The sequence below is a fragment of the Pteronotus mesoamericanus genome, unplaced genomic scaffold (genome assembly GCF_021234165.1).
Source record: "Pteronotus mesoamericanus isolate MK-2021 breed Mesoamerican mustached bat unplaced genomic scaffold, CSHL_Meso_final contig_309, whole genome shotgun sequence".
In the NCBI taxonomy this organism is placed as follows: Eukaryota; Metazoa; Chordata; class Mammalia; order Chiroptera; family Mormoopidae; genus Pteronotus; species Pteronotus mesoamericanus.
Window position 1 is genome coordinate 112,770 of NW_026555131.1, and position 18,469 is coordinate 131,238.

The 18,469-nt window shown below is 52.4% G+C and overlaps 2 protein-coding genes and 1 non-coding gene across 5 annotated transcripts in view; all 3 read left to right on the top strand.

The window, feature by feature from the left end:
* The window catches only part of KCNIP3 (potassium voltage-gated channel interacting protein 3), a 62,686-nt gene extending 59,682 nt beyond the window's left edge, over window positions 1-3,004 (top strand). For both annotated transcript variants that reach the window (XM_054575517.1, XM_054575518.1), the window contains 2 exons: window positions 354-416; window positions 1,015-3,004. In XM_054575517.1, the coding sequence (XP_054431492.1) occupies window positions 354-416; window positions 1,015-1,062 (111 nt within the window). In that variant the 3' untranslated portion in view covers window positions 1,063-3,004. The remainder of the gene's footprint in view (window positions 1-353; window positions 417-1,014) is intronic.
* A 5,907-nt stretch (window positions 3,005-8,911) lies between these two features.
* Window positions 8,912-9,017, top strand: LOC129072117 (U6 spliceosomal RNA). The gene has a single exon (XR_008529339.1). It is a non-coding gene; the product is annotated as a U6 spliceosomal RNA (small nuclear RNA).
* A 300-nt stretch (window positions 9,018-9,317) lies between these two features.
* Window positions 9,318-18,220, top strand: LOC129072115 (fumarylacetoacetate hydrolase domain-containing protein 2A). 2 transcript variants are annotated; one of them, XM_054575522.1, is made up of 8 exons: window positions 9,318-9,482; window positions 12,166-12,416; window positions 13,536-13,752; window positions 16,296-16,355; window positions 16,548-16,710; window positions 17,549-17,657; window positions 17,767-17,854; window positions 17,995-18,220. In XM_054575522.1, the coding sequence occupies exons 2-8, from the start codon at window positions 12,172-12,174 to the stop codon at window positions 18,055-18,057; spliced, it is 945 nt and encodes a 314-aa protein (XP_054431497.1). In that variant the 5' UTR covers window positions 9,318-9,482; window positions 12,166-12,171; the 3' UTR covers window positions 18,058-18,220. The 2 variants fall into 2 exon arrangements, with proteins under 2 accessions (XP_054431497.1, XP_054431498.1); XM_054575523.1 differs by lacking the exon at window positions 9,318-9,482 and adding an exon at window positions 9,731-9,861.
* Window positions 18,221-18,469: the final 249 nt, after the last annotated feature.

Below are 18,469 nucleotides of genomic sequence, written 5' to 3' on the forward strand. Positions count from 1 at the left end.
TGGTACCTTCTGAGAGCTCCCCCATCTCCTCCAGGGAAACTGTCTGGAAGAGGAGTGGGGTTAGGGTGACTTCCCTCTGTGTCCATGGGACACATGGCCCTCTTGCGCCTCAGTCACTCCGTCTGTCCTGGTTGCCTATCAGGATGCATTCTGGGAAGTGTCATCCCAGAGGCTTCAGAAGCAGCTGGAGTGGGAGGGGCCAAGAAGGGCAATGTATGTGGCCAGGATCCTGTGTAGGGGACAGAGGGGACAAGTTGGGGTAGAGGAGGCCCAAGGGTCCATGTCCTCAGGCCTGGGACAGAGACAGTCCCTGGTGAGGCACAGACTCACCAAGGGCTTGGCTTGGGTTGCAGAAAATGGACCGGAATCAGGACGGGGTAGTGACCATTGATGAGTTTCTGGAGACCTGTCAGAAGGTAGGTGTCCTCGGGAGTTGAGACTACTCAGTGTCCTTCCCCTGCCAGCCCTCAGGCCACTCCCCACCTCCAGGCCCCACTGCTACTCTTTCATCTGAACCCATCTCCTCCATCCCCGCTCCCGCCAACCACAGCCTCCTTGGGCACACTGTACCTCCCTTGTGTGCTTTGCATTAGCGGGGGCAGACGTGGGGCCCACAGGGGGGTGATGAGGCACTGTGGCCCTTGGGCAGGGCCACTCTGGGGAACAGGCACCTGGAGCCTCCCCAGCTTTGCTGACCCTCCTCTGAAGAGCACCCTTGGGGCCGGGGAGGCAGAGCACTGGACCTCTGCCACTCGCCTCGCTCCCAGAGCGACCTTGGCCTCCGTCCGGGTGAGCAGGCAGGGAGGTGTGTCCTTCCGTGAGTTGGCCGAACTCAGACGGTGTGCACTTAGGCCATAGGGCCAAAGACAGCCTGTGCCTGCTCAGCACCCCGTAGCCCAGGGACACAGACAGCAGGCCCTGCGGAATAAACTCCGGGTCCCTGCGGAGAATCTGCTCAAGATGGCCAGAGATGGGCACTGCCCCGACCCGGCCTCTCATCCCCTCCCCACACAGGACGAGAACATCATGAGCTCCATGCAGCTGTTTGAGAACGTCATCTAGGACACATGGGGTATTGCCAAGTGGCCACTGCCACCACCTCAATCCTGCCAGGAACAGCCTCCATGAGAAACATTTTTCTAATATATTTGCAAAAAGTGAACAGTTTGCTCCAGACACACACAAACACACACCATGCCTCTGGGCTGTCAGAGGGGGACCGAGGTCAGGGAGGGACTGCATCTGGTTGGGAGCTGGGTCCAGGTGACATGAGCCACACTCCCCCAGCCAGTCCTGTCCCAGGCCAGTGGGGTGAGGCTGCCTCAAGGGTGGGCTGATGGGAGAGCAGTGTACATGGCTATTGGCTGCCGGATGTGAGCAGGAAAGTGCTCAACTCCTGCAGAGGAGGGTCCGGGTTCCAGAGCAAAAACCTCTCCTGTGTGAGCCCGGTCACCTCTCCCTCCTGCCACCCTTCTTTTCCACCACCCATCACCCAGGCTCTGGTCTCCTTGTTCCCCCAGCCATTCCCAGCCCACTGACCACTCTCCCAGAATGCCCCTTACCACAGGTCCCTGGAGGGGCAGCTGGTGGTTGAGGAAAGAAGTGGTGGTGGAGGCAGAGCCTGCTGCTTCCTGGAAAGGATTCCTGGGCGAGCTCTGCTCCAGTGATGAGGCACCACAGGGCCCTGCTGTCCCTCCGTCCCAGGAAGGGGGCCCTTTAAGCTCAGGGTTGGGTTTCCTGGTAGCGAATGTGAGGGGGGCTGTCTATTGACTCAGCTAGTTGGGAGAAGCCCTGCCCCACTCGCCCAGGCCTGGCTCAGTGGGGAGGCAGTAATGGGGCTGCCCCCACCCTTCAGGCTCTAAACTGTTCACCCCAAGGTCATTATAGGGCCCGAGAAGATATCGTGTGGCTCAGTGAGTGGCAGCCCAGGAGCCTGGGTGGCAAGCGAGCCGAGGGAGGGCTTCTCTGTCCCCGTCTGTCAGCCTCTGTCTGCCCAGCAGTCTGGTTGATCCTCCCTTCCAGTTAGGGTCCTGAAGCAGTGTTGCCACCCCTCCGCACAGGCTCACCCCAACCCCATGCAAAAAGCACAAGCGGCCCCAGCAGCTCAGGTTGAGCCCATGAGGGAAGCTTTAGACACTTCTTTTCCCAGACAAGGCCCTCCTGGTAGGCTGGGTCCCAGTATCCCTGATAAAGGTGGCCCGGGAAAGGAGCCTGGGGTCAGTTCTATGCCTCAGAGCAGTAGAGGCTCAAAGCCTACCCCGAGCCCGGCCCATCCATGTTCAAAAGCACAAACCCCAGGACTCCGCTTTGGCTGGGTTCTGCTCTGGGGATGTGGCCAATGTCCACCTGAGGCCAGAGACAGCAGCAGTGAGGGCTGAGGGGCCTGAGTTCGGTGAGTCCTGAGCGCCCAGGGGCTTCCAGGAGACAGAGATGACTGCTCCCGCCTGCTCAGGCAGCACAGGCCCTTCCAAGGAACATTCTCAAACGTACATTCCATCGGCTGCCACCCCATCTCACTCAGCCTGGCCCCAGGGTGAGCAGGACCCTGCGAGGAAGGGTGGGATGGCGGAGGCCGTGGAGACTGGTCTGGCTTGGCCATGGGGACTCCTTGGCACCCACACGTGTTCCTCCCCTTGGAGTTGCACTGACGCCCCATTTCCAGTCTGACTGGGCGGTTCCCTCTCTCCTCCTTCAGGAGGGCATCAGCTTTCCCGGGCTCAGGGATCTTCTCCCCACTTCTTTCAGCCCAGTCCCCCCAGCTGGTGTAGCTCTGCTTCTCAGGCCCAGGCCATAAGAGAGGGTCACCACCGTCCCCCTGTGCCCCTTGGCCTCGGCCAGCGTGGCTCATTCCAGCCAGGAGAGGGGTGTCTCCCACGCTGGTGTGCGGGCTGGCCGCAGGTCTGCATGGCAGAAGTGTCTCCCTCGGGCACAGCCCGGGAGGGCGGTTCCTGTTCTCAGCGCCCACCAATATTCAGTTCTGTATATTTTAATAAAATAAACTTGACAAAGGAGAGGGACTCTCTTTGGCTTTATCCTGACTGAATTTCGGTCCGGCTCCTCCCATCTCTGCTGTTATCTACGGCTCCTGCCCAGTGCTATGCTGGTAAGTATTTAACATACCTCCAATAGCAGCATTTGTCGATTTCCATGCTGGACTTCAAACTCCTGATGTGATGGCCACAGTGGAAGCCTTTATTAGAAAAGCCAGCCAGCAGGCAGGGTACCTTCTTGAGGTGCCATTCATATTTTATTACCAGATCACTTCTTTTTACCAGTTCCAGGAAGTAATTTCAGTATGTCCCCTTGGATGGAGGGCACAGGTCACAGGGCAGAAATGGAATTTGCCTGACGATGTCTTTCTTGCTTTTTCTTTTCCAAAGTGTGAGTAAGCTCAGTAAGGGTTATGCCAGGGGAGAAGCAAGAAATGAAAACCCGAGGGAAGGAGCAGAAGGGGTGTCCCCAACTTGGGGATAGAGAAGAGGCAGGTTCTGGGGAGCCTTCGAGGGCCAGACCCCAGGCCATGTGACATCATCTCCACAGTGACACAGGCCCAAGTCTCCCTGGGTCACCAGCTTTGACTGATGGGCATCTCAACAGTAGCCAGGAGGGCAGGTGACAGGACCCTTTTCTGCCACCACACACAGCAAAAGTTCCATCCCACCCAAGCTTGAGGACCTTGGCACAATCCCAGCAAGGGAGCCGCCTGACTGCTGTCTGGATGGGATGGCCTGCATTTGCCACTGGACCACCTACCCACCCTCCGTCCATCCACCCGCCATCCCCCTGTCTGTCCATCCATTTGTACATCTGTTTCCCACTCATCTACTCAGGACTTTCCTGATCCAGACACTCAGTGCAGAGGGGGCAGCTGGGTTATGTGATCTGCGGCTGAATGGCAGTGAGGGCTCTAGAGGGTCCCTGGGCCCACGGTCAAGAGACCTCAGTCCTGATCTGGACCACAAAACTCACGTGGTCTTGGACAAGTCTCAGTCTCTCTCTTCCTCTGGGTCTTGGTGTAGGGAAAAAGGAGGGAACACTCCCCAACTCACTTTAAAGGCTGGTGTTATCAAGGTTTTTTTTTAAAAGTCGTAGGGTAAGAAAGAAGAATTATAGAACATTCTCAACTATTAACAAAAAGATGTAAAAATCATAATATTAGTAATCTCATTTCAACAATAAAAGTTATATATACATGATATATGTTAACATTTCATGACACATTTGGGTTTATCCTAGAAATACACGGTTTAACATTAAAAAATATATAAGCGCTTTAGTGTCCAATGATACGGAGTATGCAGGACTCTATTACTCCTTCCCCTGAAAACAACACAAAACCTGGTTTCGCATGGGTCAGCGACAATCTTGCATGGACTGTCTGAACCAGCTGGTCATACAAGGAATGTGCAGGCTCCAGCTGCCTGCAGAGTGAGCTCAGCCGGGTTCCAGGATTGGAGCGGAAAGTGGGAGACAGGTGGGGCCAAATCTGCACAGGGAGGGAGCCTGGGCCAGTGCCAGAGACAGCGTGGCCAGGAGTTACCCTGTGCCTATGTAGGGCCAAGAGGAGGGGCTCCTGAAGAAACCCTCCCCTCACCTCTCCCATACCCTGCCCACTTCCATAGGGAAATTGCATATATCTCAAAGGGAGGATACAGGTCTAGTTAGCTCTTGTCCAGAGTTGAGAGATCCCGGAGAAGGGCCAGTACAATGCGAATGGCTGTGCAGGAGGCCTGCTGTGGCCCCGGAATGTATTCAGGCTCCTGAGCAGGCATCTAAGCGCAGCCCTCTCTTGGGTGGTATAGCTCGCAGTCAGGAGACCGTCCAGCGCACAAATACCCCGACAGCTCCTGACCGCTGCGGGCCATCAGTGCTCGAACTGGGCTCTCTGCCATCTGCTGGGTACCTTTTTCTGTCTGTTTCTTGACCAGGAAACCTCAGGTAGTATCTAACTCACCTGCCCTGGCCCTGGACTCCGGCACAGGGCCCCCTCTGCTCAGCTCCCTTGGCTGGCTTTGAAAATGATCAGACTGTCATGTGGATGCAGGATCTACGTCTACCCTGCTTCTCTGCCTGAGAAGGCCCTTCCTTTCCCCCCAGCAATAAAGGCTCCTCTCTCACGACATCCCAGGGCACCATGGGGGCGCTGAAGAAGGTCAGTGGGTGGGCCTCCAGGCTTCTCCCTCTTAGCATTCCCCCTCTTCTGGCTGTACCTCTCAGTCTCTTGGGATCATCCCCCCTCTCTATCCAGGAAGTCTGGGACCCTGTCTCCAAGGCCAGCCCTAAGCCTGTCAGCACATGGCTTTCCTGGTCAGAGTGGATGGCTGAGGGTGGGCACCTGGAGCCAAGGAGGCCCAGGGAGTCCCAAGCCCAGAATGCTGGCAAAGGCTCTGCTCCCTCACATCTGAAGCTGCAGGGACGCGAGTCCCGGGGCTCAGGCTGCCATTTTGTCACTGGGGGAGCTATGGGAGTGAAACCAGAGCAGAAGGGCTGGCTGAGGGAGGGAGACTGAGAAAGCGGGGGTAGCTGGGGGGCGGGGGAGGGGGGCGGTGCAGAGAGTCTAGCCCTTGAGCTCAAAATTAAACTGTACCTTTTAAACAGGGCCCCTCCCAGTCAATAGATTCTTCACTTATATGAGCCGCTCATAGGATTTCCCACCCCTAACAGTCTATGTGAAGCTAGTTGGAACGGGCTGTCTGGAACTTTCAGCTGAAAAACGCTCAGCTGCTACAGCCCTTAATGTCAAGATCAGCTATGAGGTGGAACATGCTTCCCAGAAGTGACACTCGAGGGAAGCGGGAGCCATGGCCAAGATGCCCAGCGCTGTCTCCCCCGCCACACTGTGGGCCTCTTGCCAGCAGCAGGAGCGACGGTGTTCACCCCTGCAGCCCCAGGACGGCCCTACAGCTGGCACGTCAGGGAGGGAGTGGTCAGTGATGCTGCTGAACCGAAGGTTGTAGGGAAGGAGCCACTGCTGTGGAGCAGACAGCCCGGAGTGAGCCCGCTGGGCCCCAGGCCAGCTCGGGAGGCACCAGAGGCAAAGTCTGTTGGAAACATGTGGCCTGCACTGTAGAGCACACCCTTCTCAACACCCACCCCCGCCTCACCCCAGCATAGTCCTCTTCCACCCACTTTCCTTTGCTGAGCAATCCTGGCTGTATCCTGTTCCCTGGAGCTTAGCTAATGAAGCCAGGGGCTGCTTGTCCACTCGTTTGAAAAACCAAATACAGTAAAACATCAGAAACTAAAAGCAAGGCCTCTCAGAGCAGGTTGTCAGTCAGCCCTGGACTGCCAAGTGCCAGCCAACTAAGACTGTGACATCCTCAAGGCCCCTTGGCATCAGTTCTCACGAGTGAAGAACCATTTGTCCATTTTGTTTTTCTTGGTGGATAGGCTAGTGCTTCAGTGAAACCTAACACTGTTCTCTTTGGCCTCCTTCTTTTCCTGGTGATTTCCTCCACAAGTTTCAGGAAGTTATTTCAGCTCTTAGAGGGCTTATATGCTCAATATGTACATTAATTGCCTTGGCAAGAATCTTGCCCTTAACTTATTTGTTTGCAACAATGCCAACAGCAGGCTGGGTGACACTGCAGACTCTTCCAGTTTTGCCATGGGAACACCTGTGGACACTCCTTTTTGAACAGTCCCCATTCCCTGATATCTACAGTACCACCTTTCTTGTAGGCACACATATTCGTGGCCAAAGAACAAACTCCGTGTCTCTCAAAGACCTAGTGAGCATAGAATGGGTGCCTCTCTTTCCCTTTGTGTTCGTCATTTCGGCTCCAACAGGTTAGTGTTATGTTTTCAAAGTCACTAACGTTTTCTTCTGCAATGTTGAATCTGCCATTAATCCACCTAGTGCATTTTTCATCTCAGACATTGCAGTTTACATCAATGGAAGTTTGATTTGGGTCCTTTTAAAACGTATCTTTCATGTCTCTAACTTTGAACAGACGGAATATAGTTATAGTAACTGTTATGTTCTTGTCTGTTAATTCTAACATCTGTCAGTTCTGAGTTGCATTAAAATGCTTGATTCTTCTCACCATGGATCATATTTTCCTGCTTCTTTCCAAATCTGGGTTATCTTTGATTAGATATCAGATTCTGTGAACTTCACCTTGTTGGCTACTGGATATTTTGTAATTTCTATAAACACCATTGAGCTTGGCCTGTGATGCAGTTAAGGTACCTGGAAACAGTTTGATCCTTTGGGGTCTTGATTTTATAATCTGTCAGTCAGGTCTAGAACTTATTATTCCCTATGGAGGCAAGACCTTCATAAGCACCCTCCCCAGTGTCCCATGATTTCCGTTGTTCCAATCTGATTAGTGGGAAGAGGCACTGTTCCAGGCCTTGTGCAATCTCTTGGCACTGTTCCCTCTGATTCTTCTTGAAGACGCGCTCCCTAGTCTCAGGTAGCTGCTTCACAGGCATGCACTGCTCAGGACTCTGCTGAACACTTGAGGATGAACCTCCACAGAACGCCAGGTTCTCTTTCTTCCCAAGTGTCTTCTCTCCAGTACTGTCCTGCAAACTCTAGCTACCTATGTCTTACTGGGCCCTCAGATCCCCGTCTGCAACTCATGGGAGATGCTGGCTCCACCTCCATCCCCCTTTCTTTTGCCACAGCCTGGAAACTCTCAAAGCATTAAACAGGGGCCTCATTTGTTTCCTGTCCATCTGTCATCACTGTTCTTCATTACGTAAGGTCCAATTTCTTGAAAACCATAGCTTTTGGTATTTTGAGTGTTTTTGGTTGCTTCCTACAAGGATAAATCCTGTCCTTTACTCCATCTTGTTTAGAAACAGAAGTCCTCTCCTTGGCTTTTGGAAGGCATGGCCCTCTGATCTCTGCCCAGGTTACGTGTTCCCCCGTCTCCCTGTTTTTCTGACGGCTCCTCTGGTGCTGTCCACCTTTACGGGGTGGGTCTCCCGACTGGGGTTTATGCCAGGTTCTCTAGTACATTTCCCCTGTTAACACTCACCCTCCACAGGCTTCATTTCTACCTCTGTACTGACCTCTATCTTGAAGACAGACTAGAGCCCCACACTCCAACTGCCCACTCTGCAGTGGCTCCTTGAATGTCCCACGTGCTCATTAAACACACCCCATCCAAAACTGAGGTCACCACCCTCTCCCCAGAACTGCTGTCCCTCAAGAACCTGTTTCCATGAATGGTACTACCATCTACCAGGCTAGAAGCCAGGAGGCAGCCTTGCCCCTCCTTCCCCCTCTCCCACCTCATGTCCTCATCTGGGACTGTCATTTCTACCTCCATCTCCAATGCACACCAAGCCACCTTTGCTCTCGCCTGCCCCACTCTCACCGACACCTTTTCTTAGAAGCATGACCAGAGTGAAACTACTCAAATGCAAGTCTAACCATGGCATTCCCTGTGAGGACCTTCCCGTGGCTCCTGTGTGCTAGGTAAGGCTCAGACTCCTTTCTGGGACAAGTAGAGCCTTTGATCATCTAGTCCTTGATTTAAATCTTGGGCCTCTTGCCCACAGCCCCCTTATAGGTCGTCATCTGCCAGAGGCCTGGAAAGCTTGGGTTGTAACTACCTGATTAATTAAACCACCTCTCCAGGAAAATGCCTGGCCTCTTTCGCTGGAGGTTATGCCTCCCACTATCCTGCCCTGAGCCCCCAACACGGTGCACGTGAAGATAGGGCTGGTGCAGATGGGTGTAAAATGCTGTACCTGGGGTCAAAAACGGTGGTTCCCCTCCTCACTGCCTGCGTCATCTTGCTCAAAGCACTTCCAGCCCCAGGCGCCCCACGTGTAAAGTGGGTGCAATCATCCCCCCTTTCCTCTGTAATATGCCAGAGATTTGTCTTTGTTAACCAGCGCGCTATACAATTTGGTTTCTTCTACTGCGTTTGCCCAACATCAAAACGGTGCCTGTGTGCTTGCTTGGCAGCATATATACTAAAACTGGATCCCTACAGAGAAGATTAGCATGGCCCCTGCAGAAAGATGACACGCAAAGTCGTGAGGCGTTTCATATTAAAAAACAAAAACAAAAACGGTGTCCTGCTCAGAGGCAGGGATCCGACACGGGGAAGTGGAGCGCGGCCCCCAGGGCGCAAAGCGACAAAAAGTGCTCCTTGTCTGGCAGCTGTGGGTGAAGTGTGGACAAGCAGAAGGGTGTCCAGCCCTGAGACGGGAACGTCACCGGGAGAGACCGCTTGCCTTCCAGCGCTGGGCTCCCTCCCCCCGCCGCTACGTGACTTCCGGGACAGGACGAAGCGCCCTGTTATTGGCCGTCGTACTGGGTGTCACCAAGGAGCGCCGCCTCTGCCAACATCTTATTGGAGAAGCCGCCCCCTTCGCCGCAGCGGGGGTTCCCGGGACAGGTCGCGGAATCGCGACTGGACACCAGTCTCGGCGCCAGCCAACCCCAGACCCTGGCCCCGCGAGCGTGGTCAGATAGCCGGTAGCGTGGGGCGCTCTACAGACCGGCTGCCGCGGCCCAGGTAGGTCGGGTTCCGGCCGGCCTGGGGACAACCCCCGCGAGACGCGCCTCGCCAAGGGCAGGACTGGACCTCGGACCCCGGCCGCTCGGCCCACACGGACGGGCCTTCGTGAGCGCCCACTGAATGCAGGGGACCAAGCTAAGCATGTAGGGAAACCGAAGGGCTGGACCAGGGTCCCTTGCGTGTGGACGGACGGTGGGACGCGCAGTCCCAGATAGACACACGTCGCCAATCTGCGACGCTTGTGTGCTGTTTCCGCCTCACGTCACTGCGTCTTTGCCTAAGGGCCCTTTGGCAGAGTGGGATCGAGCTCGGGCTCTGCTGCAGAGTGGTAACCGCGGAAGCGCTGGCGCCACTTTCTGAACTGGTGCTTTGGCAGGTGACGGCTCCTTTTCAGGTCTCAGTGCCGCTTCCTGTAAAATGGGGCGCACTGCCCGAGGGGATTGTGGTAGGGCCTAGTGAGAAGCTGCATATGCCATTCACATGGGAAGGGCACAGTCAGTGTGGCCTCCGGCTGTCTTGGAGAGCAGGTGACCAGTCTTGTCCCTGAGGCAGCAGCCAGCAGTTAACCAAGTTTCCCTGAGTGTGGCTGAGAGCAGGCAGGGTGTCTGGGCCTCTCGAGGATCTCCTCTTGGAGATCCCTGCCTCTCACCACAGTCTTCTGGGCTGAAGTGCCCTAGGGAGTGAGGGGCGGGGGCGGGGGGAGGGAGAGGAGGGGAGACGCTAAAGCTGGATTGTCTTACTTGCACACCACCTGGGCTTGAATTCAAACCCCAGCTTTTTCCCATCCTTGGAAACATGGGAGAATCCCTTAACTTCTCTAAACTTTGGTTTTTTCATCTGTAAAATGAGACTAACAATGCCTACCTTCCACTGTTATCAAAATAAATCAGATGTTGTCGATATAGCACTTCAATGAGACCTGGCATTCAGTGGGAGCAGTTGCTGTTGTATATACAGGGTCCGGCAGAAGTAACGCGTGCTTGAGTGTGGATGGTAGGGTCCGAGACTGTCTCGCACAAGATGGACAGCACCTTGAACATCTCATCTAAAATGTCATGTGCTGTGCTTGGGATATTGTTATGTTACAGAATTACATGCTTATGATTTTGTAGTAAAAGATTTTGTAATGGAAAAGGGGCGTTACTTGTGCCGGATCGTTTATTTTAGTGGGCAGTGTCTGAGCGTATGCACTTTGGCTACAACAGACTTTATCAGTGGCATGGTTGGACCTGTGTAAGACAGGAGGGCAAGAGGCTTCAAGTCCTCATTTTCTGGTCAAATTCATCAGCCAGCACAGTGGTTAGATTGGTTACCTGGGTCTAATGCATCTCTAGTTGAACAAGGCACATTGAATCATTGGTGTGAGGACCAGTGGTCTGGGACTACCTCCACATGCCTGAGCTGAAAGGTTTGTTTTTTAAAGCAAGGAACCAGGTACAGGAGGGACTGCAAAACAAGAGAAACGGATTTGTCCTTGAGTGGAGCTTGGAACTTGAAACAAGGTCTGAGCCCTGCTGTTACTTTCTAGGTGATTTGAAGAGGGAGGGCACAGCCACACTTCCTGAGCTTGGCAGTCACCAAGCTTTCCCAAGCCCCTGCTTCCACAGGGAGTAGTGGCTAAGAGCCTCTACTAAGAGCCAGGCACAGTGAACTCCGCAGTGAAAGAGACAGACGAGGCCCCAGAACCCAGAGAGGAGACAGCCCGTTGATGCCTGTCAGACCGAGGCCCTGCCCTTTGTCTGCAGCCTCCCCCAGGCAGCCTGTGCTCCTCGAAAAACTAAATATTTACTCTCCAGAGCAGTAGGTGGGGGCTTCTCCTAGAAGGTGGAACAGTAGGATTACAGTTTGATTATGTGAGCACTGGAAAGCATTTTAAGTAGGAGGGTAACAGGATCAAATTGGCATTTAAAGACGTGTTTGTGGCAGGTGTGAAGCCAGTTTCCCAGTGGTTATTTGCCTATGATGTGCCCCACCTTATCTAATTCCTAGTCCTGCTTATCTTAGCCCAGTCCAACTTAGCAGCACTACCTTAAGAAACTAGGCAAGTCTTCATCCTGGGAAATCAAACCAGCAGGTAGCTCTTCTGCCAGGGAGCAGGGGAGCCTCAGCTCTCCTTTCTCACCTATTCTCATAGTGAAGAGCCTTAGAAATCTTATATGACAGCAGCCTCCGTTTATAGAGGGGGAAACTGAGGCTCAGGGAGGGTGATTATCCCAAGGCCACAAAACTCCATTTCATCACACTGCCTTGATCACACTTGAGGACCCTTGATTGTCCCAGCAGAAGTCCCATTGCTGAATCTTACGGCATCAGTTGTTAACATCAGTCTTCCTTGTGAGCAGGATGGCTGGGCTGAGTATGTCTGAGCTACACTGTTTACCCGAGTGCCACAATGGTGCCAGGCAGTGGCACCATTGCCACTAGCACCTAGCGTAGGGCCTGACATGAAATAGTTGCTTCTCTAGAAAGGTTTCATTATGTGCATTGAACTGAGCAAAAAACCACCTTATGAAATGCAAGAGGGCAAAATAACTTATAAATCCAGGCCACTTCCACGTGGTGTGCTAGGAACTTGGGCTGGAACTCGAAGGGACTGGGGCTGCAGCTCAAGGAGCTTGGGGATCCTGATGATGGTTGCCAGCTTCCTCTGTACTCTGTGACCCGCTTTTTTTCTCCATAGACTCTGATGCTGTTCCCTGTTAGAAAAAGGTTGCTCACAGCTCTGCTGCAGGCTCAGCGGTGGCCCTTCCAACCCTCCAGAGACATGAGACTGGTGCAGTTCCAGGCACCCCACCTGATGGGATCTCACCTGGGCCTGGAGTCAGGGAATAATGGGGGGGTCATCAACCTCAACGCTTTTGACCCCACACTGCCCAAGACGATGGTGGAGTTCCTGGAGCAGGGAGAGTCTACCCTCTCAGTGGCGAGAAGGTAAATCAGCAGGGAGCATCAACCTGTGGTGCTCTGTTTCCCCCCCACTTCCTCCCACCCCCTCCTTGCCCCAGGAGACACATCCAGTAGGTAGCTCTTTTGCAAGGGCGCAGGGGAGCCTCAGCTTTCCTTTCTCACCTTTTCTCTTAGTGAAGAGCCTTAGAAATCTTATATGACAGCAGCCTCGGTTTATAGAGGGGGAAACTGAGGCCCAGAGAGAGTGATATTCCAAAGCCACAAAACTCCATTTCATCATACTGCCTTTCCAAGGGGTGAAGCTGCTGCTTGCTGGAGGGGTCTGGTACCTGCAGTCCCCAGGTGGCATCTTGGGAAGCTAGGGTACTGATTGAACGCTTGGCTTCTTAGGGGGGAGAGGACTGCAAAGAGGTTTTCTTAAAGATGATTCTTGGGTTTGGGCTAGATTAGATAGGGACTTCTTTGAAGCCAGGAGCCCTATGGCATCTGTTCTACAGGCACTGATGAACAGTAAAGACCACTTTGAGATATTGTCTGTACCTTTTCAACTGGCAAAATCACAAATGTTGGACAGCACACAGTGTGGGTAAGAGTATGTTTCCTAAACTTCATATTCTCCCAAGATTGGAGCCTGCTTTCATATCTCTACAGTGCAGTAATATGCAGCCATCACATATTGTTAAGGTGAGATCTTTGAAATACACACACACACACACACACACACAGTACATTTTCAATAAGGTGTATGTAGTGTGCTATCATGCATATGAAGTAAGGAGAGGAAAAGAATAGAGTAGCTGTAAAGAGCTGCACAAGACACAGTGTGTCTCCAAGGCCGGAGCAGGGTGACTGGGAGAAAGGGTAGAAGAAGGACCTTCCCAATTACTTCCACCTGCACCTTCCGAATTCCCTTACATGGATGTGTGTTACCCAGTGGGGGAAAGGAGATCCATACTGGGGATAAATATTAAACAGTGCTCTGATGTCAAATGACAATAGCTGGCTTTGATTTTCACACTAATTCTGATTAACAAATGTATTTTAAACAGCAAAATTTGCGGCCGCTGTAGGATCTCCCCAGTGTGCCCCAGAACTGCTGGCCTGCTCCCAGCCAGCCCCCCTCTCCTGCTCTGGTCTCTGCAGAGCCTTGGCTGCCCAGCTGCCAGTCCTTCCGCGGTCAGAGGTAACCTTCCTGGCTCCAGTCACACGGCCAGACAAGGTGGTGTGTGTGGGCATGAATTACGTGGACCACTGCAAGGAACAGAACGTGCCTGTGCCAAAGGAGCCCATCATCTTCAGCAAGTTTGCCAGCTCCATTGTGGGGCCCTATGATGAGATCATCCTCCCACCTGAGAGCCAGGTCGGTGCCTTCCCACTGCCCTCTTGCGTCACTGGGGCCATCACAAGGGTGCGCAGCATCGAGCTTACAGGAGCCACTTGTTGCTTAGAAGTGCATTAAACAGAAACCATGGGAAGTTATACAGTAATAAGACTGGCCCCAGGAAAAAAATATTAACAGAAGAGGGACCTTTCCAATTATGCCCATTTGGATTACAAAAGTAATATACCTTCACTGTAGACAATTATAAAATTTAGCATGCACCTTCTAAGAATAAGGACAATGTCCTACGTGACCGTAGTGCCATTATTCACAACCAAGCCAATTAACATGAATAATCTCTAATATATAGTCCAACTGGTAGATGACTTTCAATCTGGGTTCTGCTGCTTCTTTGTTGACACAGGATCAAACAAGGACACACATTGTATTTGGTTATGTCTCTTTAGGGCCTGTAATCTACAGGTCCATAGGCATCCATGGACTTTTTCTCAAAAAGGGGCAGCTAGTAAACATTAAACTTGCAATGCCAGATGATGTGTGTTGCAACAGTTCAACTTTGCCACCGTAGTGTGAAAGCAGCCATGGCTGACATATAAATGAATGAACTTGGCTGTGTTCCAGGAAAGCTTTATCTATAGAAACAGGCAGCAAGCTGGATTCACCCACAGGCTATACTTTGCCGACTTCTGGTCTCTGACCAGTGGCCGGCTGCCCTTTTCTGTCCATCATGGCACTATTTGGAGAGTCCAGGCAAGTTGTCTCATAGCATGTCCCATGGTCTGGATTTGTCTGATTGTGTCCTTATGATTAGATTCAGGTTAAACATTTTATCAAGTTTTCTACACAGGTGTCTCAGTCCCTTTGGGCTGCTATAACAAAGTAGACTGGGTGACTTATAAACAACAGACATTTATTTTCCACAGTTCTGGAGGCTGAAAGTGCGAGATCAAGGTGGTGATAAATTTGGTGCCTGGGAAGGCCACTTCTGGGTTCCTAAATGAGGTCTTTCCCTGTTCTCATGTGGTGGAAGGGTCCATGGAGCTCCCTGGGGTCTCTTATCACCCTATTCATGGGGTTTCTGCCCTCATGACAATCACCTCCTAAAGGTCTCACCTCCTAATACTATCCCATTGAGGGGGTAGGTTTCAACATAGGAATTTGGAGGGACACAGACATTCAGTCTATATAACATAGATATTTTATCTTCACACTGCATCCTATTGGGAGGCTCCTGTCAGGTGCCCAAAGTCCGATCATTTGGTTTACTTGCCATTCTCTAGACCTCTCCATTGTGAAAGGGCAGTTCTCTGGTAGTAACCAATCTGCGGTTGTTCGAGACCATGGTACTGTCTTACTGCCCCACAGTCTTCACCCAGGGATTCCCTGGTCATCCTTACCTGACCCCATTATTGCACTGGGGGTTAGGAAAATGTGATTTTTCTATCATGCCTCCTACTCTTTATTAGCTGACATTTTGTGAACAAAGGCTGCCTTTTTGGTTTTTCTTTTCTCCATTCCTTTATTATCGCTGTGAATTCTTGATTTTTAAAAAAATTTTTTTTATTTATTTTTAGAGAGAAAGGAAAGGAGGGAGATAAAGAGAGAGAGAAACTTCAACGTGCGGTTGCCTCTCATGCTCCCCCTACCAGGGACCTGGCCCGCAATCCAGGCATGTGCCCTGACTGGCAACTGAACCAGCAACCTTTTGGTTTGCAGGCCGGCACTCAGTCCACTGAGCCACACCAGCCAGGACTTGATTTTTATTTTTATCCAACATGTTGTAATCCATCATTTGTAGTCTTTCTGATATGCAAATGATCTGTTGGCCAGTAGGGGCTTCAAGATGACCCCATCACTTTTTGAGCACTTTCTTGCTTTCTGTCCAAGGTAGCACAGGCTTATCTTGCACTGTGTTGGATCTGGAATTAGTTGTCTACCTGAGTGAACCTGATTCTTTCTAGTGGGGAGCAATACTAGAGACCATGGTTGGCGTCAGGTGTGTTCATAGCAGCCCTGGATCCTTCAAAAGAGCAGCCAGTTTGAAGGGTTAGGTTGTGTCTATTTTGTAGCACTTGGCTGATATGGGAAAGGCTGAGTATATTTTCATTTTCTGCAGCCCTGTATATTTTTTGTGAATTGCTTATCATGCCTTTTGCCCAAATTTATTTTGGCATGTTGGTCTTTTTATCACTTAAGTGAGTTAATGCATTAAAGCACTAGAATGGTGCCTGGCACACAGTAGGGTTAGCTACTATCATTTGGTATCCATCATTTTTTGGAAGTATCAAGAGTGACTTTAAAGTTCAGTCCCCAGACCAGTGTTGATCCTCTAGTCACCATGGGAACCGTGCCTGCATCCCGTGGTGCTGCCTGCCATTGCCCGGGGTTTATGGGTCTACAAGTCACACCTCCCCCTCCACTCTGGGCCGTTTTGATTATGACTCTGGGCCAGCAGCTGACCCCGCTGTTAGCGGCCCAGGCCCGAAGACGTGGTGTGCATCCCCTCAGCACTGAGCAGGCCCCAGGGCCAGGCGATTCACTGCTCCTTTCCTGCCTTATAGGAGGTGGACTGGGAAGTGGAGCTAGCCGTGGTCATTGGAAAGAAAGGCAAGCACATCAAGGTGAGGTTGAAGGGGTGGTACCCACTGTCCCTGGCCTTGGGAAGTGGTCAGCCGTAGCACCTGCCCTGTCACTCGCCTAGCACCCTTGGTGAGCTCTGGCTACTAGTGTGGGATAAAGGCTTTGTTACAGGGATTGGTGTCACTATGATCTAACCTCCAATCTGGCCAAATCCCGCCCCCTCCCCCCCCCAGGCCACAGATGCCATGGCTTATGTGGCTGGCTTCACTGTGGCACATGACGTAAGTGCTCGTGACTGGCAAATGAAACGCAATGGAAAGCAGTGGCTGCTGGGAAAAACCTTTGACACCTTCTGCCCCCTGGGCCCTGCCTTGGTGACTAAGGACAGTGTAGCAGGTAGGTCTCTGACAGCGCCCACAATGACTCTTCGTGCTCTGCTCCAGGATGTCAAAGAAATAGCAGCACTCAGGGAGTGGGAGTGTGGGGATGGCTCAATGTGGAGCTCCCTCCCCAGCTGCCTTTCACTGATTCCTTAGAGAGCAAGTCTCAACCGGGCCACGAGCACATCCCCTCACCAGCTAGAAACCACAGCTGCAGAGGTGGTGGCTCTGTATTCATCGAGTGAATTACAAGAACAGTACTCCCCCAATGGGTGGCCAGGCTTCCTCTAGCTGCCACCATCTGGGAGAGTCTTTAGGTCGGAAGGAAGCAAAGCTGGCCCTTGGGCATCACCGAGACTGTCACAAAGCCCATGCATCTTCTTCAGTCAGGGAGATGGCGAGGACCAACAGGATCTTGCCAGCCACTGTGACTAGGGCAGCACAGGCTGCCAGCAAGGGCACCAGGAGCCAGGAGGGAAGAGGGTGGTGCACAGGCAGGGCAGGGCCATTTAGGTCGGGGGTGTGTTGGGGGGGTTATTCTTGCACCACCGTGTTCAGTCAGTCAACAGCAAAGTTAGATTGTGTTTCAGCTGCTCTAAGAGGGTGTGTTTGTGAGTGTGTAAAACAAAAGTTAAGATGAAAGCGTGGTTACTGGTGAGCCGCCCCCTGCCAGAGTCAGGCGCAGGAGGTTCGCTGCCCTGCTTATGCTCTTCCCCTGCTGCATTACACACGCCGACTCTTTATATCTGCAATTGTCGGCCTTTGCTGTGGATAGACGTCCTTTTTTAAGGCAAAAAACTGCCATGTTTCCTCTCCCTGGAGGGGAGTGCCGAAGTGGTATTTCTGCATTTCAGATCCACACAACTTAAAGATCTGCTGCCGGGTGAATGGGGAAGTGGTCCAGAGCAGCAACACCAGTCAGATGGTGTTTAAGACAGAGGAGCTGATAGCCTGGGTCTCTCAGTAAGTGGAGTGAAGCTCTGACCTACACGGCCACCTGCAGCTCAGCTGAGCCCTCCATCCCTGGCTGTGGCACCTCGGCCCCTGGTCTCACCTGGCCCTTTTGCCCCAGGTTTGTCACTCTTTACCCCGGGGACATCATCCTGACGGGGACCCCCCCAGGTGTTGGTGTATTCAGGAAACCTCCAGTCTTTCTCAAGGTAGGTTGGCAAAAATGAGGAAAGGGAGAGGGACCCAGAGGCCTGGCAGGCTTGGCTCAGACCTGAGAAATCCAGGCCTGTGTATGTACAGATGTGTGTGTCAGGCTGAGGACTGACCACCTGTGGCCACTCCATTGCAGAAGGGCGATGAAGTGCACTGTGAGATTGAAGAATTGGGTGTCATTATCAACAAGGTGGTGTGATGGCTCCTGCCGCAGGCCCTGGACTTAAGACAAGAGGAGGGGCACCGGTTCCCGCTCAGCCCTGTGCAGGGTGAGGCCCAGTCCCAGCCCCCTCAAGGCTCGTCATCTAGGTAGAGGAGGAATAAGTGGGACTCTCTTCTTCAATAAACTTCTCAGGCTAAAGCAGCAGCTTGGCTTCTGCCTGTCTTAAGTTTGTTTCAGGGAGCAAGATAGGGCATTGTCACAGGTTGGGGAAGGAGAGCAGACACTGTGTACCTACACCAAATACGCTGCTGAGCTGGGAGAGAGGACTTGTCCAGGTTAGTCCCCTCATTTATCACACCAAAGGATGGAGAAAGCAAGAGACGGTAAAAGACAATCAAACCTCAACAATTTTATAGGCCAACTAAGGGTTTGCAGCAGCCTCTGGCTT

Bases quoted from the DNA above. Each gene is read 5' to 3' on its own strand.
- LOC129072115 (XM_054575522.1), top strand. From the start codon at position 12,172: ATGCTGTTCCCTGTTAGAAAAAGGTTGCTCACAGCTCTGCTGCAGGCT. The intron at 16,711-17,548 runs GTAGGTCTCTGA...TCTGCATTTCAG, and splicing joins GACTAAGGACAGTGTAGCAG to ATCCACACAACTTAAAGATC. The intron at 17,658-17,766 runs GTAAGTGGAGTG...CTTTTGCCCCAG, and splicing joins CTGATAGCCTGGGTCTCTCA to GTTTGTCACTCTTTACCCCG.